The sequence below is a fragment of the Salvelinus alpinus genome, chromosome 5 (genome assembly GCF_045679555.1).
Source record: "Salvelinus alpinus chromosome 5, SLU_Salpinus.1, whole genome shotgun sequence".
NCBI classification, from domain to species: Eukaryota; Metazoa; Chordata; class Actinopteri; order Salmoniformes; family Salmonidae; genus Salvelinus; species Salvelinus alpinus.
In genome coordinates this window covers 31356560-31383489 of record NC_092090.1, presented here as the reverse complement: position 1 = coordinate 31383489, position 26930 = coordinate 31356560, and the positions used below count along the sequence as shown (strand labels likewise).

Below are 26930 nucleotides of genomic sequence, written 5' to 3'. Positions count from 1 at the left end.
TATTTCTGCCAGTGATGGAGACCTGGCCTTCCTGTCCATGATCAAAGCTCACCAACACAGAAAGGAACTCATAACACTGGACTGCACAGTGCTGCCCTCCAGGGCAAATGTATTCAGCCATTCAATTGAAATTAGGGCCAAACACCTGGAACATGTACAATAACTGCACCTGCATGTCCATTGGTGATTTAATGTAGGGATACATTTGGCAACGATACAGAGTAGATACTGACACGAAGAAATAATCAACCAAACAACCAAATAAATAACCAAGCAAACACACAGCGAGACAACCTTGGATCCTCGGGTGGATGTCCTCAGTGTAATAAAAACAAGAGAAACAGAACTTTTATACAATTCCAAATGAATTGTGTGAACACAGTACATCACACTCAAAATCATGTATATTACGGAACCAGTCACGCAAATGAGATTAACTAGCTAATTTACAAACAGTGTAATTGCCACACAGATAGATTCTACTCCAGTGATTCACAGGCCTTGTTATGCTGCAGTAGCTGTATATCAGGGCCCTGGAAGTTTGGCAAGACCCTAGTATTTCCCTTGCCCTGGCCCATTGTCAGAGTGCCATATAGAGTACACTGAACCACTAAATCATCTGGATAGGCTGATGGTAGTGACTGCTAAACAATAGAAACTATCTTGCCAAGTTCAATGGTTTAATACAGGGCATATGCTTTGCTTGTCTCACAGCATCCACATGTATTTTTCAAGTACATTTACTACTACTGTGGGTTTCTTGTAACTTTAACAGTGACTCAACCGTTGTAGGTGTGTTTGTGTGACTATGTGTGGGAGAGTTTCTCTGTTTGTTTTCAGGTGCAGCACCTCTGAGGTCATATCGTATTCGTCTGGATACTGCTTAGGCTAAATGTGTATGTGTTTATCAGATTACTTTGACTGACTCTCCTCTCTCAAGGTGGTCTGACACAATCATCTGATTACATGTGTACCAAAATGAATGTAATTTTTTCCTCCAAAGTTCTGATGTGTCCTCCTGTGCAGATGGTTTCCATGGGAACAGGACCAGAGCGTCAAGCCGATTGCAGAGAGTATATGGATGTAATAAACATTCAAAACATGCGCTGTTCAGATAGAAGTGTGTATGTGAGAGATAAAAAAAAAAAAAGAAATGATTCACTAAAACAAAACATATAAGCACAAAGACAAACAGAGATAATTTATTTCATTACTTTTTTACATTTTATTTATGTGGTTCTTTTTGTAAGGATCATCCAGAAAAGCTCAGCTAGAATACATATCTTGAAAGGGAACATAAGAATATGTACCTGTGTTGGTCGACAGATGGGGCATGACAAATCAAAACAAACAGCTGGCATTCTTCCAACATAGACTGAGTTGTGTGAACAATGCAGATCGTATGTTCACACAGGCAGTTATTTTATCATCTTAAAACCTCTTCTTATACAAGCACTAACTTCAAACAATAACCAACCTCAGCACTAAAGTTGGTTAGTTGCATTCACTACTGAACATCTTTCTACCTAATTTGTCATATATTTTGCAAGATGTTGGAGTATATGGTACACTGTAGTGTTGTTTGCTGCTAAGAAAAACAACGGTGGAAAATATATGCAATTCCCATAGCAAACGTTTAGTAAACACTCTGATCCCTAAAATATGGCACAATTGAAGAGGGAGGAGTCTCCCTGTTGCATAATTGTGGCCTGCACTGTTCCATGCTTCACTCCACCTCTTGGATAGGTTTGTGTTTGTAGATCAAAAGTGTGCATTGGTATGGCAGTGTTGTAGTGTGTAAATACAGCTTCATGTCTACGTTGACTAGTTCCCTATAGGAGGAATTTTAAGTCTTTACTTGGCTGGCTCCTCTTTACCGTGTTAACTGAGCTAAGTAGTCTGGTCTAAAAACTGACTTTAGAAATACAAACTCTTTACATTATGCAGATGTGCACCCCAACCCCTTATTGATTAAATAGCAACATTTAAATAGCAAATATTCTCAATTCAAGTTCTACATTGTGAAATACACTGGTCTTTTGTTCAGTGCGAGAGATATTATCTACCAAACCCAAAAGTTTAACCTGATGTCTAGTTTGGAGCGCTGGTTGAATGGTTTATTATACAGGCAGTGTATATATTGTCTGTGGCAGCAATCTTATGCTAAGAGCATTTGTGAGCCAAATGAAGAGGTTATTAGTATACGTAGACTATGCATATATTCCATCATATTCTATCAACCTTCAGTAACTATGGGGGTAATGTATCTTTTGTGTGTTTTGAAATCCCATGTAGGAAATAATGTGGTGAATAATCCCCTGGGAGTTGGTAAAAGGAAAATGTGACGACTTTGCAGCAAAGTGGATTTTTCTTTATAATATGGCCATTCAGACTGAGTTAATGGAAACAGTGGAAAACTGTTCCTCATCCTCTCTCACTTACACATCTCAATGCGAATAATGGTATCTAGTACCACAACTTTCTCATGCAACATATTGGTAATAACCTGGCTCTTTGACACATTAAGCCAAGTGACAATGGAGATATTAGTCAATATTCTATAGTTAACTAGAAAAGCAAAGCCCAAAACTTGTGAAAACATTATACACTTGTGAAAGTATTGTGGAAATATTGTTTCATGTAAGTGTAACACATACAGTACTGTTGAAAGAGAGTTCAGAAACCAACCAACCAGTTGTCATTTACTAGGTAGTTACAACATGGGTAATCATTTTGTTTTTATCCCATCAAAACCAGTTTTGTAATGACTTATGTTAGTGCTTGATCTCTGTTAGTCTCATGGTCACATACGTGAAGTACATTGCTCTGAGTGCTGTATGTACTGTATATGAAATCCACAGCACATTGCCTGGATGAGTTTTCCACCTTGTATCATGAAGGTAACAGAGTAATATTTGTAAGAAATACCTCAAATAAATGTTTCTTTCCATTGCTGATAAATGCAAGGTTCCCTTTGCAGGCATAGTACCATACAGCAAATACATATTTATGCAAGAAATGTGTCAATTGTTTGTATAACTGGGGATATCAAATTAATATAAAGCACAACTACAGTTGAATTTAGGGCAAGTGACATTTTGTGACATAAAAAACAAACTGAAAAAATGTCATTGTTGCAGTTATGATCACTTTGCTGAATACATTTTTCTTACACTCAATCCTTAATGTGTAAAGAGTGAGGGCATTGAATATTTCTCAAAGGAAAGTTGAGGGTAAATATATGAAAAGGGCAACTCAGATGTGGTATGGCAAAAACAGCCAGAAAACAAGTATTTGGCAAGCTTTAACTCAGGGGAAAAATTACTGTGTTACTGGGGTCAAAATGACACTCTTGATTAGACTTTCTCCAACATAGTTACATGAAGTCAGACACAAGGAAGGGAAGCAGATATACAGTACAAACATAAACTTCAATAAACACATACACGCACGTACACACACACGCACACACAAACAAAGACACACACACACACACACAATGTTCATTCTTACTCAAGTGTGAACAGCATGAAATCAACCAGTCATAGGTACAGCAGCCAATGAGAAAGGTTTGAGAACCACAACTCTTCTGGGTGACATTTAAGGCTGGGCAGGGCCTGGCAGCATGTCCAGCTGTCCACATCAGCACCCCCCTGGCACTGGTCATCTATGTACAACAAACAGACTAAGAGCATTATCAGTCGGGGGATGGGACGTTGTGGCCCACACACAGTGTGGTTGGAACACCATGGTTCATAACACAGACTGACTGGTCTGTGTTCTGTGATCGCCTGGCCCGGCCTGGGCGGGATGCTAGAGAGAAGAGAGACAGAAGCGTTATTACCCAGGGCCTGCTCCTGCTGGGTGAGGGCCTGCTGGGCGAGGGCCTGCTGGGTGAGGGCTTGGGTGAGAGTTAATGGTGGATGATGCTCAAAGTGCAGAGGGAGGAGCAGAGATGAGATAACTTTAGAGGAGTTTAATGTGTGCCGCCGGGCTGGCATCCCATGGTAAACCAGCTAGTTTGACCATGCTTCACCCATGCTTAGCCAATGCATCACACCTCTTAGTGTAGACTGTCTGTATAAATAGGTTGTTTTAAAGAGAAGTCTTATGAGTATGTTCAAACCATGCTTTCATTTATAATCCCCTTTAGATGTTGTTGAGGGTTTAGTCGTCACCATGCTGTGCATTCTGCCATGCATCTTCCAGGCCACTCTGGGTTCAGACTTGATTTCACTCCTATTTAAGACCCCCCATTCACTTCCTTTTGGTTTCCAAAAAGCTTGGTACACCAGAGGAGAGAAAGGGAGAAATACATTCAATCCATTCAATGAAATACAGACCCCTCTGACATGTTTCATACAAAATTTATTTCATGCTAGAGTTGTATTCTTCAACTCTTTTTTCCGATTGATTTCATGTTGCATAACATTGTGCATGCAGTTGATTTCCCCCATGTTCTTAATTGCAAACAATGATTTTATGTTTTCAAATATACATGTATTTTTGCTGCTTTCAAAGTAGCTAAAGGTTGTTAGGGAAAGATGGTCAGACACAACCTGTCTCAACCAGATTCTTTATGATATTGTTTCTAGTTTTCTTTAAAAAAAATAACACTGTTCAAAGTATATATTTAGTATGTGAAAGTAACAATGGTTCACTATGATAAGTTCTCCATAAATAATTGATTGTATACATCTAGACGTATAGCAGTAGACAGAAACATAGATTACTAATTTAGCCTAAATTATTCTTCTCATTAAGATCCAGGATCACAAGCATGCCAACATAAACAAGGTCAAATGTTATTTTAGCTTTTCACAACATAGAGAGCTTGCTGAAATATGTATATTCTCCATCTTTCTACAAGTCTCTAGTTAGGAAATAGTGGTCAATATGACCAGAGCTGCCAGGTAACATGTACTCTGTACCACAAAGAAAAAGAGGAAGAAATGTGAAAAGAAAACACTCTGTCATTGAACACCTTAATAGTCTGGCTACATAGATTGTATGCAAAAGTGATGAAACGTTAAAATAAAAATATATTCTTCATACGGATAGTCGTAATAGCTATAGTTTATTTTTATTTTTTACTAGTCCACCATGCAACTCATGCTAAATAAAAAGAGTAATGTTTAACTGATGGTATTGGGTGACATAAATGCCATTAGCAGTTATTCTTATTGTCCTCTACTTATTGATTTCATTCCACCCTTTCTGGCCATTCAGGCCAAGATGTCAGACCAATGTTCCTTTGTTATTTGTCTTTCTGTTCTCCTACAGTTCTTCATTGAGAAAAAGTCCATACAAAAACAACAATGAAGAAAAGCAAAAAGGACGTATTCGATCATGATGTTTGAGAGAAAACCTGTCCTTCAAAAGTGAGATGGGTGAGCTCACTGTAAGAAACCTCTGTATCTACTGTTTCTCTTCCTCGCTGTGAATGTGGCCCTGTCAAGCCTTCCATCCGTGAATCAAGAAACGTTGGAGAGGGGGATTTCTCCCAAAGCGTTGGTTTCTCCCATTCAGAGTCAGACTGTGGTGCACCCCCCTCAGGTCACTCTGAGAACTTCTGCCTGCATATACTTAACTAAGACAGTCTCCTCTTTACAGGGATCTGTGGTAGAGAATACACGGGAGGGTTGGGTTGCTAAGCATCAGTCATTCCCAAGAGGATGGATTAATTTGAGAAAGGTAAGACAATGGGGGGGTTACAGAGAAAGAGGACCTCTTACAGATGTTTTAAAATAAATTTAAAAAAAACTTGCTCTGTGGTGATCCAGGAGAAGGAGAGAAAACAATGGACAGAGATATAGAGAAGTGAAAGAAAGAGACAAGCTGAGAGGACAGCAGAGGAACAGAGTGTCAGGGTGTGTGACTGGGTCAACTATCTGTTGTGACTGACTGGGCCAACTATCGGAGCTGTGTCCATGCACACAACCTCCCTGAGGGGGAGCCACACCAACAGAGAAAGACAGGATTGTAGCTGGATAGGAAGATCGACAGAATAAAAGACAGAAGAGCAGAACGGGAGAAGAAGTCAACCAAAAATGGGAAAATTAGACTTCTCTTTGAAGTAGCTACTTTGTGGTTGTGCTTGTGGTGGGAAGAGACATTCTTTACCTTGTAAAAAAGTATTATGAAATAGAATATAGATAAGCAAAAATATATATCTTTACTACTGAATCTATTGATGGTTTGCCTTCAATAAAGACATGACTAGGTTCCAATAATTGAAGTGTTGGAGTACTTCACCTTCAGTGAATATTTACAGCTGGGTCCTTTTCACCATTTGGATGGGCCATACAAGAGTATTTAGAGAATATTATCTCCCATTCAGAGTTCTATATGAGTTCTTCCAGATCTTTTGGAATCTACCTGAGCTGACCTACTCTTTCCTATGGATGTAAAACTTCCATATTTCTGGTATTAAAGACTCTCTTCCCATTATCAGTTTTAAGAAGGGACAGTTTACAGAGACAGAGAACAAGCAACACAGATAGATAACCACAGAAAAAAGAAGAGACAGAAGCGAAAAAAGCTGAAGACGGAGAGCAAGGTCCAGATGACAAAAATGGGACAGACCGATACAACACAGTGGAACAGGAGCTAGCTGCAGATTGGGTTTCTGTGGGTGGGTAACAAGGAGAGCGGCAGAGGTTTAGAGGGGACCCTCGGAGACCGCCCTGTGTCACTGATCCATGCCTACAGAATGCTACAGGACACTATGTGGGCTGCTGGGCCCTGCAGACGCTGACACCACTTCGGTACCAGACCCCCCCCCCCCCCCCCCCCCCATGCCTGCAATGGTGCTAAGGCCATAAAGCATTTGGTAACCTTTGTTTGGGGAGAGACAGAGTTTCTGGGGTGTAGTGTATTGGTATGGGACCTCTATCTTTCAAAGAATTTCCTTTCACTCTTTTTTCAAAATGTATAATGTTATTGATCCAGGCCAATTGTACACACGTATTACCATTCATGCATTCTCTGTTTGATTAAGGCCCCGGAAGCATGCAGAGAGCAGTTGGGGGGGGGTTGAGGTATGGCTCGGAAAGAGAAGGCACATCAATGTATTTTCTAGCAGGGTTGAGAACCCAACAGCCATTCTGACTCCAGGCACTAACACTTATCTGACGCTTATTCAGCTAGTTCAACATCAAGATACATTTGTGGTTAACAATATCAAATGGAGAAGAGAGACTGACAGTATCCAGTCTGCTTTGTAATACTGTCTATAAGAGTGCTGGCACAGAGCCATATTCAGCTAGACTTCAACATGTATCTACTGCAGTCCAATTATATAGTGATCTTGTTACATAATCTTATGACATGCTGTTATTTAATAACAATAGCCTGTCATCTATTTGTGAAGCAATGATATAAAAATTGTTCTTAGCAGAAGTTAGATCTTGTTGAATTATTATTCGTTGTTAGATCAGAGGTAGGACACTGTTGAACATTTCCGTCTTGCTTCTCACCATGCTTGTCATATACTGTAATACCATGTGGCCTCTCTTATTCCTCACCATACTTCACCCCTTACCACCAGCTACATTTCCTCTCCAATGCCAACCATCAGCTGGACAGGACATGCAGTGTTGAGTTAAGAGACAAGCACAACACATGCCAACATGGAGCAACAGAGAAACAGGTTCACTTTACATTGGCAACATGTACATAGACAATCACACACAGACACAGTCGCAGACATACCGTACACACACTCAGAAGCACATTCATAAACACATGACATAGAATATACAACAGTGAGGGCATGTGTACTCTTAGATGCTGTTAGTGGTCATCCTACTTGATTTATGTAATGGATCAGTCTCATGACATGGACACAGTGGATTACTGTTGTGTTTGTGTTATGGCTCTTGAGAGTCACTGAACTTGTCCACCCAAAACAGATCATGCTCACAAAGAGCAGTTCACTATGGGAGACAGTGGGAATGTGTGACCTTTCAACCAAAAAAAGCTCCACTGTGCTCTAGAGGAGACAGGATAAAAAGTATGTGTAAACTGTATACTGTGTGGAGGCTGTAGCAGGTTCTGTCTTAGCTAGTGTCTGGGAACTTGGCTGGGGATGATGGCAGGTGAGATTTAGCAATGCTATTAGCCCATGACAATAATATACAGTATTATGTGCTTGTGATTCATCTCCCTACGCTCACAAGCAGCTAATTTAAGAAGCTGCGGATGACACTGGCATTATAGTTTGATACTGCAACAATTGTGGAATCAGCTTCTTCTTCTTCTTTTTCAGAGTTGATTCATCATAGAAGCATTTGGCTTGCAGTTGTCCTGCCTTTGTTTGGTATAACTGTAGACTAGAGGACATGATGAGGGCCTGATGTTACTGTAGAGCATAAGGATAGTAAGGATCTCTCGGTGTGGTGAACAAGGCATTTCTTTCATTGTGCTATTCTTTAGTGTTAGAGGCTGGGGCGTCAGGTTGTGAGTGTGGCATGGCCGTCCTCTTGGCCACATACCCACCCAGCTAGCTGCAGCAGAGGGTAGCCCTGGGGGCCCTGGGGGCCGAGCGATGGGCATGGGGGCGCCGGCTCCACCAGTGACCTCCCCTGGGAAGGGCCGGCTACCGGCCAATTAGACACAAATCAAGGATGAAGGGAGGATGAAGGGGGGAGTGATGGAGGGAGGAACAAACAGATTAGACAATGAGTGGAGGAAAAACAAGGAAAAACAAACATACGACAAAGAAAAACAGAAAAAAGGAAAGTTAAGGTTGGCCCAGGGGGCAGTGTGATAGTCTCGGTGATAGTGAACAAACCAAATGGAGAGAATAGAACACCCAGAGATGTAGAGGAGGGTTGGCATGGTAACGTAAATAACCATTTCAAGAAAATCCCAAAACGGAAAAACAAGACCACTGCTTAGTGATTTGTTTATATATTTGTTCAGTAACTTATTTTAGGCGGAAGTAAATCCATGAAAGTAAGAGTAATTCAGATGATTCAGTTTTAATGAAAGAGAAGAGTTGGACAGAGAAAAAGGCGTCCAAATGCCAAATAAGAATGTTGGGAGTGATGTTGTGTCGCTCAGCAGTAGTATGTGGGTGGGGGACCTAAAGTTGTTTGTGTTGGAAGCTGTTTAGACAAAGATAGTAAGGACAAGACCTACTGTGATATAGGATATAGCAACAACAAAAATAATGTGTGTGCTCTCTAAAGTATCTTTTTGTGTCATGTTTCAGACATACAGTACAACTTTGTGTGTGTGCAGTTTCTCCTCCCTGAGTACACATGAAAGTGTGTTTGTGCTTGAGTCTAAGTGTGTTCCCTGGGGTGTGTTCCCTGAGATGTGTTCCCTGACGTGTGTGCCCTGAGGAAGGTGTGCCCTGAGATTTAAGACCTGGGATGTGTGCCCAGATGTAGGGCCTGTGTCTAGGTGTGTCATATTACGTACCCTTCCTGACTCTGGCCGCCGTGTGGCCTGGCCGCCCGCCCATGGCCAGGAGGAAGCAGGGCTGCTGCTCGGACCGGTCAATAGGACTTAAGATCTGGCCGTCATCAGGTGACATGATCTGGTCTATGTGGGGACAGTCTTCATTGGCCAGCGCTGCTTTTTCTGCCTCCTTGGCTGACTCCTTGGCTGACTCCTTAGCTGACTCCTTGGCTAACTCCTTGGCTGCTCTCTTGGCTGGATCCTTGGCTGACTCCTTGGATGTTTCCCCGTTCACTTTGGGATCTTGAGAAACAGCTTGTGGAGCTGAAACAGAGGGAGAAGAACCTAGTAGTGATTCCTCAATGGTGTGGAAGAGGATGTGTCAGCACTGGCACTTGTGTGCAAGCTTGGCTGTTTTTTAATCAACCAGGTAACACAGTTTTGAAGCACAATCATCAAACTTTTTAAAATGTAAAATCAACTTTGACCTTTCCCAACTGCCCCAAATCCCAACCACAGGAACTTCAACAAACAAAAACTTCAGACTTGCTGCTCAATTTGGCACGGAATATCTGCTTTCTTTGGTTTCCCTCACTCTCAAAACTAACAAGCTCCTGTCCTGGAAATGTACCTCCTGCCTTTACAGACATAGCAGTGACTATGTACAGGTCAATAAAATAACCGTAGTGCCACACGATTCTTCATCTTCAGTATGGTAAATAAAGGTGACCAACTCACAACAGTCTGAGAGAACATGAAACACTACCATTTGATCATTCAGGCCTCACATGTCATGCCTCGTGGGCCTTATAAGCATTACATCTCCAGACTGAACCACACAGCCCAGACCACCACTGTCACCGCTGTAGTGAAACATTATTTGTGGGTAAGATTTGCAGATATTAGCAATGGTGTCTCTGCTGCATTGATGCTTCACCCCGTTACACATTACAGTAATTCATCTGCTCTTGTCAGCGCAGCAGGCAGCACACAGACCCTAGCCAGCCACACACAGCCATTGTATGTGTGACGCAGACCCCCTGGGATGGAGGGAGAGGAAGGAGGGGAGAGAGAGTGGGTGATGAGTCACTTTCTTCAGAATAGTTCAATGAATAAAGACACCATTCTCTACCTCCCTCTCTCCTCCTACACTTTAATTGCAGCCTCTGTGTTCATCCCGTTCTCCCTATCCCTGTTGACTTTTGTCTTTTTTTCATCCCCCCATCCCCTCATTCATCTTTTGGATATCTGTATCCAAGTCATGGGCTCTATTGATTGGCTGTTGGTATGGTCATCGTGCATGTCTGATGTGATGAAGTGGCAGAGGATTTGTCCAGATGGTGCCTCTTTACGGGAAAGAGAAGTAGAGAAAAGATGACACAGCAGTAATGACCATATCACTGAGATCTGTCCATCACTGGCATTGTGGAGGACAACACTTCCAATAGAAGCATGATGCATTCTGGTCATTTTGGTCAGCCATCACTACAGCCATCTTACTCTCTACTTTCTACTGCACTAACAACATTTATCACAGAACCATACTCATCACTTCTCATTCAAATGTATTGCCACACTGCACAACCACAGAAGAGATATACAGCAAGATACTGTATGTAAGTTAGCGGACCTGGTCCAGAAGTGTCTGTGTGCACGTGTGACTAAAAACAGCTCACTGAATAAATGATGACAGCAATTTCAGAGGGTGTTTTTTTTTACTGCACTGGCTTGCTGTTTGGTACTGCACTCTCATAGTCATCCCAATGGCATTTCACCGGGTCCCCACTGGTCCCTTACTGTGTGTCTGTGTGTTTTGATTAGTAAAAATAGATGTGTCCATCTGTTCAAACTTCGAACAATAAGCACACACCATATTCAAGTATGCAACTAAGTAATGGATGACATAAATAAGCAAGTAGCTTATTTGATAGCTACGTGTGTGTGTGTGTGTGTGTGTGTGTGTGTGTGTGTGTGTGTGTGTGTGTGTGTGTGTGTGTGTGTGTGTGTGTGTGTGTGTGTGTGTGTGTGTGTGTGTGTGTGTGTGTGTGTGTGTGTGTGTGTGTGTGTGTGGAGCCAGAACGCTCGATCACATCAGCTGCTCAAGGGACCATCTTTATGAGGAGTACAGTACTTTAAAAGTTATGTAACCTTTCCCAGCTCTCTTATTCCTAGAAAGTGAGTTATATTGTGTAGACTGCTGTAAAAAGTTAATTGATGCATTGTATATTTGGCAATCCTAGCCTATCCCTCATCCTAATCAAACAGCCCATGCCTCTTGTTCAAAGACTGAAGGACTCAGACAGAGTTCTCACTCCATTGGAGGCCGTATATAGAGAATGCCAACTTATGTGCCAGAATCACAACATTCTACACGCATTATTAATTTCCCCCTGAGCTGAACCCAACCCATCTTGAGGGCTCATGCTCAGCATGTTCCTGAATGTGTGTATTCATGTGTTATTACATACATGGAAATAGTTGATTACATACATATATCCCTTATAGTAACTTTGGAACAATGTCCATGTAATGTAAAGTGTTGCTCTAATGTCTCTCTGTTCAATTACCATTCAGTGACATCATGTACAGTAGATGGATGAGCTGGTCAAACTGTTTTCTGATTGGGTGCTAAATGAGTTTCAGATTGGCTGCTTATTCCATCATTCTGCTTTGCAGCCCAGTGTGAATAATAGGAGAAGCAACTGAATAGCTGCAGTTCCTGGTGGAACCTCAATCCTATTGTGCAATGTGCGTTGCTTGGACACTGTTGTCATGGCAACAGGCATTGGCATGGAAAAAAGATTGGGGAGAATTAAATAAATAAGACATTAAATAAGAGAGAGGATGGTGGGAAGGTGAAAAAAATCTTTGTTTTTACCACCTCCAGATAATGTACATTATGGCAGTGCCTGGTGAAACTCTAACTCTCATTGGTCAAGATCATAGAAGTAATGAGACTTAGGCACATCCTGTATCATATGACTAGGCAAAGTCAGGAAGTCAGGAAGTGTGACACTTGTTAATGTTTTTCCTCTCTCCTCCAGCAGACAGGTCATTATGTCACCTCTGGTTGTTCTCTCTGCAGGGAGTCAGGTCAGGTGACAGGCCCTGATGGCTCAGCGTGTAGACGCCATCTGACAGGCTACAAAGTAAAGGTGCAGATAGAGGTCAAGGTAATCTAAATTGGTTTGTTACAAACAAATAACTATCAATGAATAGTATCGTTGGAATCTAATCAGTAGAGACACCTTGTAAGTGGGACATCTTGGATCACAACTCTCCAGGGAAAACATTCATTATAAAGTTATAAAGGGTTCTATTATAAACAGGAGTACAGCCAGCGAGCGAGGGGTGCAGTGCTTTTTTGTGTGTGTGTGTGAGAGTGCTCAGAGGACTGTTAGTCATAGACATAGAGTGGAATGATGCTTGGCCGTAACATGTGGCAGTAAATAAGGAGCCATCACCAGATGCACTCATGGCCACTTCAGGCCCTCGTGGCAGGGCATATATACACACTACTTACACTATTTAATAGAAGAGGGAACCCAATGGAATCAGTTGGGCCCTATCCCTATCATGAGTAGGCGATGTACAGTATATCAGCCTGTGAGTAACTGAGAATCGCCCAAAGCTGCTTGTGCTCACCACAGCTGGCCTGGTCACCAAGCAGAAAAACATGAAAGAGCAACGCAGTCATCATCCATCCAAGGGACCTCCTGCAAATTGATAGGTTCTCTGAGGGAAACGCCCACTCTCTGCTGTCTTTGTCCAACTTCCCCTATGAGTCACACAGGTTAGACACACAGGTCTCCAGGAAACCAGGCTGTCTCTTTTATTGCAGTAATTTCTAGAGTGCGATATCACTGGTGCAATGTTAGTTCAACAAGTTAACTGTGAAATAAAAGCATTCGCTGTTAAAAAATATGTATCTACACTACCGGTCAAAAGTTTTAGAGCACCTACTCATTCAAGGGTTTTTCTTTATTTTTACTATTTTCTACATCGTAGAATAATAGTGAAAACATCAAAACTATGAAACAACATATATGGAATCATGTAGTAACCAAACAAGTGTTAAACAAATCAAAATATATTTTATATTTGAGATTCTTTACAGTTTTTTTGGATTGCTTACACACTAAAATTAAAAGTAGTACACTATTAGCAAAACCTTACACTCAAGAAGCAAAACATCAGCCCATATTTGCACAACTATAAGCACATTGTCAACCTCACACTTGTTGCAAAACTCTACACACAGTGATTTGCCAAACACTAAACACACTTAACATACATTACACACAAAAATCTATCATGAATTCACGTCCTTGCAATACCAAAGCACTGACTGTCAAATTACCACACCGTCCAACCAATTGGTTCAACACAGTCATCAGGTGTGCAAACACTTGTTTGCTTAATTGTAGACACACCAATCAGGTGTATAAGCACTATAAAAAGCAGCAGGTGAGTTCATCGGTCTTCAAGGACAATGGAAAGAGTCAGAGAAAGAGTAAGACGAGGAGGAGGAGGACGACGAGGAGAACGAGGAGGACGAGGAGGAAGACGAGGAGAACGAGGAGGACGAGGAGAACGAGGAGGACGAGGAGAACGAGGAGGACGAGGAGGACGAGGAGAAGGAGGAGGACGAGGAGGAGAACGAGGAGGACGAGGAGGAGAAAGAGGAGGACGAGGAGGAGGAGGAAGGGGAGGAAGAGGAAGAGAAAGAGGAAGACAAGAAGGTGCTCAAAGAGGACCGAATCTGACAAATGAGATCCGCGCAACACTGGTTGACCACGTTGTCAACCACGGCCTGACGCTGAGGGAGGTTGGACTGCGAGTACAGCCAGATCTAAGCCGATATACAGTGGCAAGTGTGATGAGAACATTTCGACTGGAAAATAGGTATTGTAAAAATATCATCATATCAAAAACATCTGCACGGTTTCAGTAACTGCTTACAGTACTGTATTCTATGCACTATCGGCACTTCTGTTACCTTTTCCTGTGAAATTACTGTACTATTGTATACTGTTTTTCTTTTTCTACATAGGATTGAGGGTCAGGGACGACAAGGGGGAAGGCCTCCTATGTTCACAGAACAGCAAGAGAGGGAGATAGTAAACATGGTTTTGGCCAACAATGCTATAACACTCAAGCAGCTCCAAGCTAACATTGTCAATAACCACGTCATTTTCAACGATATCCATCAGGTCTCAACATCAACACTGGCACGCATCCTAAAAAAAAAACATATTCAAATGAAGCAAATTTATTGAGTGCCTTTCGAGCGCAATTCCGAAAGGGTGAAACGACTGCGGCATGATTATGCAGAGGTATGTATTCACTTTAGCAGTGTGATCTTGCATACTGTCTCATAATCTTTTACTGTACTGTAATATGTATACTAGATCTACACTGAACTACACAATTTTGCCTGACACTGTTTTTCAGAGAGTTTTACGAATGGATGGAAAGGAGATCCAGCATGAGTTCATTTACGTAGATGAGGCTGGGTTCAACCTGATGAGAACACGAAGGAGGGGAAGAAACATCATTGGCCACAGGGCTATAGTCAATGTCCCAGGGCAACGTGGGGGTAATATAACACTCTGTGCAGCCATTACACAGAATGGGGTCCTCCACCGCCATGCCCATATGGGCCCTTACAACACAGGACTCATACTTACATTCTTGGACCAATTGCACAACATAACAGCAGCAAATCAAATCGATCATATGCAATACATTGTTGTCTGGGACAATGTGTCTTTCCACCGCTCTGCTCTGGTTCAGAACTGGTTTCAGCAACATCCACATTTCACCGTTCTATATCTTCCACCATACTCTCCATTCCTCAACCCCATAGAAGAGTTTTTCTCTGCATGGAGGTGGAAGGTATATGATCTCTGTCTCCAGGCTGAGGTACCCCTCATCCAAGCCATGGAGGAGGCCTGTGACCAGATGGAGGTAGCAGCAATGCAAGGATGGATTCGTCATTCAAGACGTTTCTTTCCAAGGTGTCTTGCTAATGACAACTTTGCCTGCGTGGTTTGATGAAATTCTCTGGCCAGATCCAGCTAGGCGAAGAGACATTGTCTAGTTATTTTTTATTTTATTTTTTTGAACTTACAATACGTAAAGTGACGTTTGGTCAACTTTGTTGATAGTAGCCTACTCTAATCATAGGGAAGTAGAAGTGCTAAAAGTGTTTTAGGTTTATCACAGCAGAGTGTAACTCGTGCAAACAGAGTATAGTAATGTGAAACGTGTGTGTTTCATATGGTAACAAAGTGTGGTTTTTAAAAAGAAGTGTATAGTTTTTACAAGAGTGTTTAATTTTGCAAAGGATCTGTAGTGTTTTGCTAATTGGGTGTGTGGTTGTGCTAATTGTGTGTAGTGTTTTGAAAACACGGGCCCTGTTTTGAAAATCGTGCTTAAGCAATCAAAAAAAACTGTAAATAGCCACTCATTGCATTGATGACAGCTTTGCACACTCTTTACATTCACTCAACCAGCTTCACCTGTAATGCTTTCAAACTGTCTTGAAGGAGTTCCCACATATGCTAAGCACTTGTTGGCTGCTTTTCCTTCCCTCTGCGGTCCGACTCATCCCAAACCATCTCAATTTGGTTGAGGTCAGGGGATTGTGGAGGCCAGGTCATCTGATGCAGCACTCCATCACTCTCCTTCTTGGTAAAATAGCCCTTACGAAGCCTGGAGATGTGTTGGGTCATTGTCCTGTTGAAAAACAAACGATAGTCCCACTAAGCCCAAACCAGATGGGATGGCGTGTCGTTGCAGAATGCTATGGTAGCCATGCTGGTTAAGTGTGCCTTGAATTCTAAACAAATCACAGACAGTGTAACCAGCAAAGCACCCCCACACCATAACACCTCCTCCTCCATACTTTACAGTGGGAAATACACATGCAGAGATTATCCATTCACCCACACCGCATTTCAAAAAGACACGTCAGCTGGAACCAAAAATCTAAAATTTGGACTCCAGACCAAAGGACAAATTTCCACCAGTCTAATGTCCATTGCTCGTGTTTCTTGGACCAAACAAGTCTCTTCTTATTATTGGTGTCCTTTAGTAGTGGTTTCATTGCAGCAATTCGACCATGAAGGCCTGATTCACGCAGTCTCCTCTGAACAGTTGATGTTGAGATGTGTCTGTTACTTGAACTCCGTGAAGCATTTATTTGGGCTAGTAACTCTAATAAACTTATCCTCTGCAGCAGAGGTAACTCTGAGTCTTCCATTCAGGTGGCGGTCCTCATGAGAGCCAGTTTCATCATAGCGCTTGATGTTTTTTGCGACTGCACTTGAAGAAACTTCCAAAGTTCTTGAAATGTTCCGTATTGACTGACCTTCATGTCTTAAAGTAATGATGTACTGTCATTTCTCTTTGCTTATTTGAGCTGTTCTTGCCATAATATGGATGGTCTTTTACCAAATAGGGCTATCTTCTGTATACCCCCCTACCTTGTCACAACACAACTGATAGGCTCAAATGCATTAAGAAGGAAAGACATTCCACAAATTAACTTTTAAGAAGGCACACCTGTTAATTGAAATGCATTCCAGGTGACTACCTCATGAAGCTGGTTGAGAGAATGCCAAGAGCGTGCAAAGCTGTCATCAAGGCAAAGGGTGGCTATTTGAAGAATCTCAAATATGAAATACATTTTGATTTGTTTAAACTTTTTTGGTTACTACATGATTCCATTTGTGTTATTTAATAGTAAAGATAAAGACAAACACTTGAATGAGTAGGTGTTCTAAAGCTTATGACCGGTAGTGAATATATACAGTTGAAGTCAGAAGTTTACATACACTTAAGTTGGTGTCATTGAAACTCGTTTTTCAACCCCTCCACAAATTTCTTGTTAACAAACTATAGTTTTGGCAAGTCGGTTAGGACATCTACTTTGTGCATGACACAAGTAATTTTTCCAACAATTGTTTACAGACAGAATATTTCACTTATAATTCACTGAATCACAATTCCAGTGGGTCAGAAGTTTACATCCACTAAGTTGACTGCCTTTGAACAGCTTGGAAAGTTCCAGAAAATGATGTCATGGCTTTAGAAGCTTCTGATAGGCTAATTGACATAATTTGAGTCCATTGGAGGTGTACTGGTGGATGTATTTCAAGGCCTACCTTCAAACTCAGTGCCTCTTTGCTTGACATCATGGGAAAATCAAAACAAATCAACCAAGACCTCAGAAAAAAATTGTAGACCTCCACAAGTCTGGTTCATCCTTGGGAGCAATTTCCAAATGCCTGAAGGTACCATGTTCATCTGTACAAACAATAGTACGCAGTCATACCGCTCAGGAAGGAGACGCATTCTGTCTCCTAGAGATGAACGTACTTTGGTGCGAAAAGTGCAAATCAATCCCAGAACAACAGCAAAGGACCTTGTGAAGATGCTGGAGGAAACAGGTACAAAGTATCTATATCCACAGAGTCCTATATCGACCTAACCTGAAAGGCCGCTCAGCAAGGAAGAAGCCACTGCTCCAAAACCGCCATAAAAAAGCCAGACTACGGTTTGCAACTGCACATGGGGACAAAGATCGTACTTTTTGGATAGAACTGTTTGGCCATAATGACCATCGTTATGTTCGGAGGAAAAAGGGGGACGCTTGCAAGCCGAAGAACACCATCCCAACCCTGAAACACAGGGGTGGTAGCAACATGTTGTGGGGGTGCTTTGCTGCAGGAGGGACTGGTGCACTTCACAAAATAGATGGCATCATGAAGATGGAAAATGATGTGGATATATTGAAGCAACATCTCAAGACATCAGTCAGGAAGTTAAAGCTTGGTCGCAAATGGGGTCTTCCAAATGGACAATGACCCCAAGCATACTTCCAAAGTTGTGGCAAAATGGCTTAAGGACAACAAAGTCAAGGTTTTGGAGTGGCCATCACAAAGCCCTGACCTCAAACCTATAGACAATTTGTGGACAGAACTGAAAACGTGTGTGTGAGTAAGGAGGCATACAAACCTGACTCAGTTACACCAGCTCTGTCAGGAGGAATGGGCCAAAAGTCACCCAACTTATTGTGGGAAGCTTGTGGAAGGCTACCCGTAACGTTTGACCCAAGTTAAACAATTTAAAGGCAATGCTACCAAATACTAATTGAGTGTATGTAAACTTCTGACCCACTGGGAATGTGATGAAAGAAATAAAAGCTGAAATAAATCATTCTCTCTACTAATTTCCTGACATATCACATGCTTAAAATTAAGTGGTGATCCTAACTGACATAACACAGGGAATTTTTACTTGGATTAAATGTCAGGAATTGTGAAAAACTGAGTTTAAATGTATTGGTGTATGTAATCTTCTGACTTCAACAATATATATATTGTTTCTGAAAAGCTTCCTATTCTGCTACCTGACCTATGCATCGTACAAATACATTTGGCAATCAGCCAAATGAACAATATGTCTGCAGGCTTTAACTTGTTTCACAGCACTGCAGTATTTTTCCTGAGACAGCACACAAGCAGATAAGTTAACTAGGAAATATCATAAATGCATGGGTGTGATAGTCTTATGTGTGATTCATGAATTGTGATGTATTTTCCATTCCATTACCTTTAATGTTTTTATCACTGCATTAAACTGGTCAGGGTAGAGATGAAAAGGTAGTTGAGTGGGAGATTGGTCTGGTGTGGTATGAGGTTTGGTCTGATCTGGCATGAGGTTTGGTCTGGTGTGGTATGAGGTTTGGTCTGGTGTAGTGTGGTGTGGTGTGAGGTTTGGTCTGGTGTGGTATGAGGTTTGGTCTGATCTGGCATGAGGTTTGGTCTGGTGTGGTATGAGGTTTGGTCTGGTGTAGTGTGGTGTGGTGTGAGGTTTGGTCTGGTGTGGTATGGTATGAGGTTTGGTTTGATCTGGCATGAGGTTTGGTCTGGTGTGGTATGAGGTTTGGTCTGGTCTGGTATGAGGTTTGGTCTGGTCTGGTATGAGGTTTGGTCTGGTGTGGTATGAGTTGATAATGTCTGGCGAGTGGGCAGTAGAGTTGATAACATATGTGTATTTGTGGAGTGGTCACTGGTCAACATACTGCCATGTAGGGGCTCTCCACATTCAATGGCTCCTGGTGTGGAGAATGGCTGTTTTTCTGCCTGGTGAGTTAGCAGGAGGAGGAGGAGGAGAGAGGAGGATGAGGTGGAGAGAGGAGGATGAGTAGGAGGAGGAGGAGGTGGTGTGAAGGCAGGGGAGTTCAGTCTGTTCTTTGAGCATTTATTTTCTTTTCATTGAGATTCAGATGGACATTTGGCAGAAAGTTTTCCTACCTGTTCTGTTTATTTCTAAGATCTCTTCTGGTGGTTCTTGTGGGGCCAGGGGCCATGTGTCGTCCTGCGTGCTGTGGTGAGGTGAGGTTACCTCCGACTTACAGTAATTGGGGGAGCCCAGAAGTGGGGCGCGGGGGATATGCCTGTTCTTTTTCTTTGGTAACTTCTGCTTGGCCATCGCCAGGGAGTAATACATCCCAAAGTTATTGACAATAACAGGCACTGGCATGGCGATAGTCAGCACACCAGCCAGAGCACACAGCGCTCCCACCAGCATGCCAGACCATGTCTGAGGGTACATGTCTCCATAGCCCAGGGTTGTCATTGTCACCACCGCCCACCAGAATCCAATAGGAATGTTCTTGAAGTGCGTGTGCTCGCTGGCTCGGGGGTCATTGGGCTTGGCACCAATCCTTTCAGCATAGTAGATCATAGTGGCGAAAATGAGCACACCCAGGGCGAGGAAGATGATGAGGAGCAGGAACTCATTGGTGCTGGCTCGGAGTGTATGTCCCAGGACACGCAGTCCCACAAAGTGCCGAGTCAGCTTAAAGATCCGGAGGATCCGGACAAAGCGTACCACGCGTAGGAAACCCAGTACATCCTTAGCCGCCTTGGAAGAGAGCCCACTCAGCCCCACCTCCAGGTAGAAGGGCATGATGGCAATAAAGTCGATGATGTTGAGGGTGTTACGGAAAAACTCCAGCTTGCTCGGACAGAAAGTCACTCGCATTATGAACTCAAATGTAAACCACAGCACACAGACCCCCTCAATATAGGTGAGGAAGACCACGGTCTCAGTCTCCTGGTAGACCCGTGTGCTGTTGTCCAGCGGGTCAATTTCCGTCCGGTTGATGATGGGGTTGAAGGCCTCGTGTGTCTCCAGGCAGAAGGTGGTGATGGAAACCAGGATGAAGAACAGGGAGGCGAAGGCTATCCACTGCAAGGGAGAGATGAGAGGGAGGGAGAGAAGGAGGGAGAGGGAAAGAGAGAGGGAGAGATTATAAGCGAGGGAGCTTAGAATACAAACGTGAAGGAACAGAGCACTAGAACACCCCCACAGCTCTCTTCAGTCCTACAACACACATCTAGGTCAGTACTCTTAACTGAGTGTCACTTGAAAGGGCGTACACCTAAACTGTGGAGCTCCACCGGTAAGGGAGTTGCTAGTACTCGCGGGGCCTGCAGGGAGGAGGGGAGGGACGGAGGGGGATGTTATGTACTGTACAGGGGAAAGCTTGTTTCTGGGTCAGCTTTTGCGCCAGCACTTAAGGTATTATTTCCGGGAGGGCACTGTGTTCACCATGGCATCTGGCCCAAACGATAACATCTGACAGTAGCACCTCATAAATTTTGAATGGTGTTTTAATGCATAGTCCTTAATGTATAGGCCGCTATACACTGCTGCCCACAGATTAGGGCTGACAGCAGTGCTGCTGCTGCCAGAAGAGACTGATTGGGTTGCATAACTCCACTTAACACCACTGGACTATTAAAGCGATGCTCCAGAACTTTTGAATCATTTCAGCCAGTAGTTTTGAAAGTGGTGCTCATGAGCCAAAACAGGTCCCAGTTTTTTGTGTACTACATCATCTAATTGTGTACTACATCATCTAATTCGTGTGATATGTTACGAATCCAATTCGTACACTATGTTAAGATTTTGTTTTGCTTAAGATCCCGGACTGTATCTTTAAACAGGTCCAGGTCTGAGAGGAGGCAGGCGCTGCCAGGCACATACACAACAACCACCCTACAGTAGTGATAGAGCCAGGGTCCTACCTGGACATGAAGGGCTTAGTGATTCCATTATAGAAGAACACATGACAATTAGGTTATTTTTCCAAGACAGTAGTTTTTGTGCATGGTACACAACTTCCAACATCCTTGACTTTTAACAAACTGAGCCAAAGCAATGTCAATATAAAGGGTAAATCAAATTGATCTTTTCAACTCCAAACAGTATAATACTTGCACACCTTACAACCCTGATACTCACAATAACAACAACAACCTCCCGGGAGAAAGGATTAATTGACAAAAGAAGCACACCGGGGTGTTGAGAAATGAAGTGGTCTAGTTAACCTCCAGTGACCGTTGAGAGGCTTGTATAATGGAAAAAGGCACAAAAAAACATATTCTAGTTAACCCTTTACACTGAACCTATGCAGTGCCTTTTTCCAGTAGGTTTCATTCAGGGTAGTAAATGTACCTTGTGTTCCACTGATACAATCAGATACAGAATCAGAGACAGAAAAGACAATACAGACAGTCTGACTGACTCATTAAACTGAGAGAAAGTCATTACATTTAAAGAAACTGTGCCAGAGCGATTCACTCTGATAAGGCCTATTGTTGTTGAAGGCTTTGCAAGCTGCAGGCCCTTCTGCAATGTGTGCTAATGAAATTGATAAAAGGGTACATTAGATATGCCACCTCCACCCTCCTGATGCAGCAGAGGCCTGGAGATGACGGCACACATGACAGGGAGGGTGATGTCTGAAAGACAAAAAGCCCACTGCGATTTCTTTCTTAGAAACACACACATTCATTCACACTCTCACTCTCATTCTGACACACATGCAACACACACTAGACATTGACAACAACAACAACCACAGCAGCAACAACAATAACAACAACCACGACAACCACTGCAGCAACAACAACCACAATAACACTTCAATCCACAAGTGTAAATTAAATTCAATGACTTTGTTTTCACACTCTGACTGTTTCCATATGTCCTGTCCTCCACATAAAAATAACCTTCTGGTTGGGTTTCTGAAATGAAGACAGGTTGTGGTAAGGCCAGAAGGAAGAGAAGAGAGTGTTACTGTCCTTGTCACCACAACATTTTCTCTCACAAGCCCAGCAAAGGTGACAGACTTGCTTCCATTATTTCACTGGTGTGAAAATAGATCAGCAGCATCCCTGGATGGACTTAATTACTGAGACCTGTCATTGGACTGAGAATTAATACTAACTGCTGTCAACTTCCTGTGCAGAATATCCAACGTCTAAGTCCATGTGACATTGTTCTCAGAACAACCAACATTTTCTTCAACATGATCAACTATCCGTATCAATACAGCAACATCATTATTAATAAAGTATGATATGCAGCTGTAAGAGGAAAGCCTGGAACATTGGAAAAGTATCATATTGTTCACTCATGAAGGAACTTGACACATCATTGACACATCATTCAACACATCATTGAGGAACTTCTAGACAGACTGGTATCATGGCATGTGCGCAATATGTATCCTAAATGCATTCTCTAAAAGCTTTATCTTGAGACAAACTGCTAATCTCATATTATAATACATTGAGCCAACATGTGAGCCACCCTTCCTCGTTCTTACCTCTGACCTGCAGCACAAACAATGTGTGTGCATGCATGAAGGTGTCTGAGCGTGTGTGTGAGAGCATGTGCTTGTTAGCATGCATCATCCAAGGCAGATTGTGGTGTATTTGGTGGAAAATGGTAGCGGAATTATATTTTCCCTGGTGTTCTCAACAGAACATGTATCAGCAACATTTACAGAAAACTAATGAGCGAGTGTCTTACTATAAATGAGAGGCAAAGTGCATTATAACACACATGTGAATTACTGTATGTTGTCATGGTTTGGATGTGGGGGTGTTTCCGTAATAGATGTGTGATTAGCTTGTTGAGTTGTGATAAATCAGTGTTACAGAAAGCCAGGAAGTCATTTGAATGAACCATTAGGGAGTCAAATTTCCACCACTGTAATAGGCAAGTCAAAATAACTCAAAATACATGACATACAGATAGATGTAAGATCTTAATTTGAGCTAATTTGCTACAACAGGAAGATAATCCTTCAGAAACAGGAAATTAGAATGATTATGTGTATTATAATTAATGGACATTTTTGTAAGGATTGATACATTTTTCGTAAGGGAAAATCAAGTCTGAAATTCCAAAGTGGAAATGACCTTCAGAAACCTTTAAACCTCAATTACACTACACGTTTTAAATGTCCTGCATTGAGGGAAAGCTCTCCTGCAACAGGGGGATCAAATTAAGATCCTTTATCTGTATCATTCCGGTTTGGAGCAAATAAGTATTAGAAGTGCTGAACATGAGCCATTGTCCTGTTTGCATTACAGGTGAAGGAACCGCCTACACAGGACTACCTACCTACAATCCCACTCATACAATCCCATGCACAGAACTGACGCCGACCCAAACATAATGTCTACACTGCAGACTGACCAGAGCAAGCAAGCACTTGCACTGCACCTCTCAGCTCTGAGAGGGTGGTTCTTTTCCCTTTGTGTCTAGGCTGGCAGGCCTCGCCCTTCAGTGGGAGGGAGCCAAAGACAACGCTGAGTTTATAACTGAGAATATAACCTTCCTCCAAGGAAACCAATCAGCAGGCCTTTCGTAAGAACACATCACACACTCATCAGAGATGGTTATAGGAGCCATACCGTTGGGAAATAAACACCCAGCAGCTTCACTACCAAGCCTCTGCTACATGGAACTGAATTAACAACAACACCACTAAATAAGAAGATTAATGGACAGAGATGAATAAAGACAGAAATGTGACCATAAGAAATACTGTATGTAAGTCTGAGTGTGACACTTGGCAGTGTGCTGTACCTGCTAGTTTAAGGACACAACCACTGAGCAGAATACTGCATGGATATTAACATTCAATATGGAATTAAATCAATGGTATTGAGCACAAAATATTTGGATTTGCTGTGGGTTCTACTCTGCAAATTGTATTGGTCGCATACGCATACATTATCAGATGTTCTTCCGGATGTAGCAGAATGCTTGTGTTCCTAGTTCCAACAGTGCAGTAATATCTAACAATACACAACAACATCGCAAGCATGTCGTTTATTTGAGAGGATGCATTGAGATTGTGTATTTACTATGTAATTAAGTTAAAAGGCTGCAACGTAGACTGTGCCACAGAAAGCGTGTACATGTCAAGTATATCAAATGCTTAAATCAGGAAATGTTGGAAGTAAGTTACAGATGTAGGATCTTAATTTGATCACTCTTTTGTTGCTGAAATGCAAACTTGTAGTGTTATTTAGTATAAATAAGGCTTCTAAAGTTTGGCATTTCAGACATAATTTGCCCTCACGAAAAATGCATCAGCCCCTGCAAGAAATGTCCATTAGTTATAATACACATAATATTTCAAATGTCCTGTTGCTGCAAGATTATTTTCCTGCTTTATAAAACTGGCTCAAATTAAGATCCTATATCTGTATATGCTTCTGTCACAGTGCCATTGTAAGTGTAGGAGACAGCATTGAGTCAATGCTAAACCAAATAAAACCGCAACCAGACCCTTCTCTCCTACAACCCCTCCCACACTCTCCGTCTCTTTTAGACTCATGCCTCCTAGAGATGAAAGCATGTCACGTTCTCTTATGTAACGACCTTTCCCTCCATCCATCTGCCTTTGTGCTTACTGTATGCGTTTGTGACAATGTATTGCCTGTTTATGCGTGTGTATTACATGCAGTATGTGTAATTTTAGATAAATACTTATGTTTTTGATATATAGTGTGTTTTTTTATGTAAAGTGTGTTTGTTTGAGTTCGTGTTCCTAAATGTTATTAGGCATGAATCTACATGAGAGAGAGGAGAGAAAGCACATTAGGTGCCGTGTGGCTCAGTTGGTAGATCATGGCACTTGCAATGCTAAGGTTGTGGGTTTGATTCCCACAGGTGACCAGTGTGAGGAAAAAATTATGTATTCATCTTATTTGTTGGATATGTAACAATTATTTACTTAACGAACAGTAAGATATTTCTGTCCTGCTAATGCTGTGTTTTATGGTCTCCACTCTAGCACCCTGCAGCTAGTCTGGGTGTTGAGGACATGGGTTCTACTAGAGATAGCTTGAAGCTGACAATTGACTTTTGTTGGTGATAAAAACCTAAAAGCTAGCATTCTATAGACAAGATGTGGTGTGTGTAACTCGAGATAGAGAGAGCCTGGAAGAGTTAAGAACAATGCCTCATTGTCTCATCTACCTGGCATCTGGGAAACTAAGTAAAAGACCATCCTGTTAACCAACCAAGGTGGCTTATGGGAAGGTTAGAAGTGACTGACTAAGCAATCTTGGTTTCAGCTACAGTGGGGAGAACAAGTATTTGATACACTGCCGATTTTGCAGGTTTTCCTACTTACAAAGCATGTAGAGGTCTATCATTTTTATCATAGGTACACATCAACTGTGAGAGACGGAATCTAAAACAAAAATCCAGAAAATCACATTGTATGATTTTTAAGTAATTAATTTGCATTTTATTGCCTTTTCCCCACCTGTGGTTTGTGGGTAGTTGTTTTCTGTTTTGTGTTGTAGCACCTTTCAGGACTGTTTAGATTTTCGTTGATTCACTTTGTTATTTTGTATTTAGTGTTCAGTTTTTCCAATAAAGCATGAACACTTACCACGCTGCGTTTTGGTCCGATCCTTCCTGTTCATCAGACGAAGAAGATCGTTACAGGTTAAAAATATATATATAAATGAATCAAGGAAACATTATAATCAGCGGCTGATATCATAAGTGGCTTTCATTCATTAAAAAGCATATTATATCGCCAATGAACGAAACTAATGCTATACAGACAGTCAAGTCCAGAAACAAAATTCATATAACATACACATTTAGTGACAAGGTCATGCAAATGTGAAAATGACTACATTGGTTTTTCTCTCCAACAAATCAACAAATAGCCTACATCAGATCCTTTATACTGTAAAAAGGAAGTCATATTGAACTGATTGATTGAACATTTGTTTGGAAGACGTTTGTTAGCACAGTAACAGCCATTGGTAACCATGGTATGCATCCAAGGATGAAATGCTTGCTGGCTGTTTTTAGTTTTAGGTTGTAATTAGATTACCCTGTCAGAGTATGATCTGAGAGTGCCAGTAGAGACAGTAGAGACAGTAGAGACAGTAGAGACAGTAGAGACAGTAGAGATTGAACCGTGTGCTGCTGAAGCTGTATGATGCCTCAGAATGCTGAGTTAGCTCAGAGCTCCACCACCACCTCCCTCCCTGTTCCACTCACCTACTGCAGTCTCTGATGGGAGATAAAACATGAAAAGGTTATTGCTATGAAACAGGCAATCCCACTTAACTGATTTTCTGTATTACCGTGCACATCGGAAAGAGAGAATG

At 42.0% G+C, this 26930-nt stretch overlaps 1 protein-coding gene across 3 annotated transcripts in view; it reads right to left on the bottom strand.

Annotated features, from left to right (window-relative positions):
* Positions 1-1186: 1186 nt before the first annotated feature.
* The window catches only part of LOC139575920 (voltage-gated potassium channel KCNC1-like), a 33498-nt gene continuing 7754 nt past the window's right edge, over positions 1187-26930 (bottom strand). The window contains exons 2-4 of one of the 3 annotated variants that reach the window (XM_071401376.1): positions 19734-20673; positions 9430-9732; positions 1187-3813 (exon numbers count right to left, since the gene is read on the bottom strand). In XM_071401376.1, coding sequence (XP_071257477.1) covers positions 3698-3813; positions 9430-9732; positions 19734-20673 — 1359 coding nt within the window. In that variant the 3' untranslated portion in view covers positions 1187-3697. Of the gene's footprint in view, positions 3814-4351; positions 5618-6806; positions 8600-9429; positions 9733-19733; positions 20674-26930 lie in introns of those variants that run through there. The other 2 variants (XM_071401377.1, XM_071401375.1) reach the window with 2 other exon arrangements.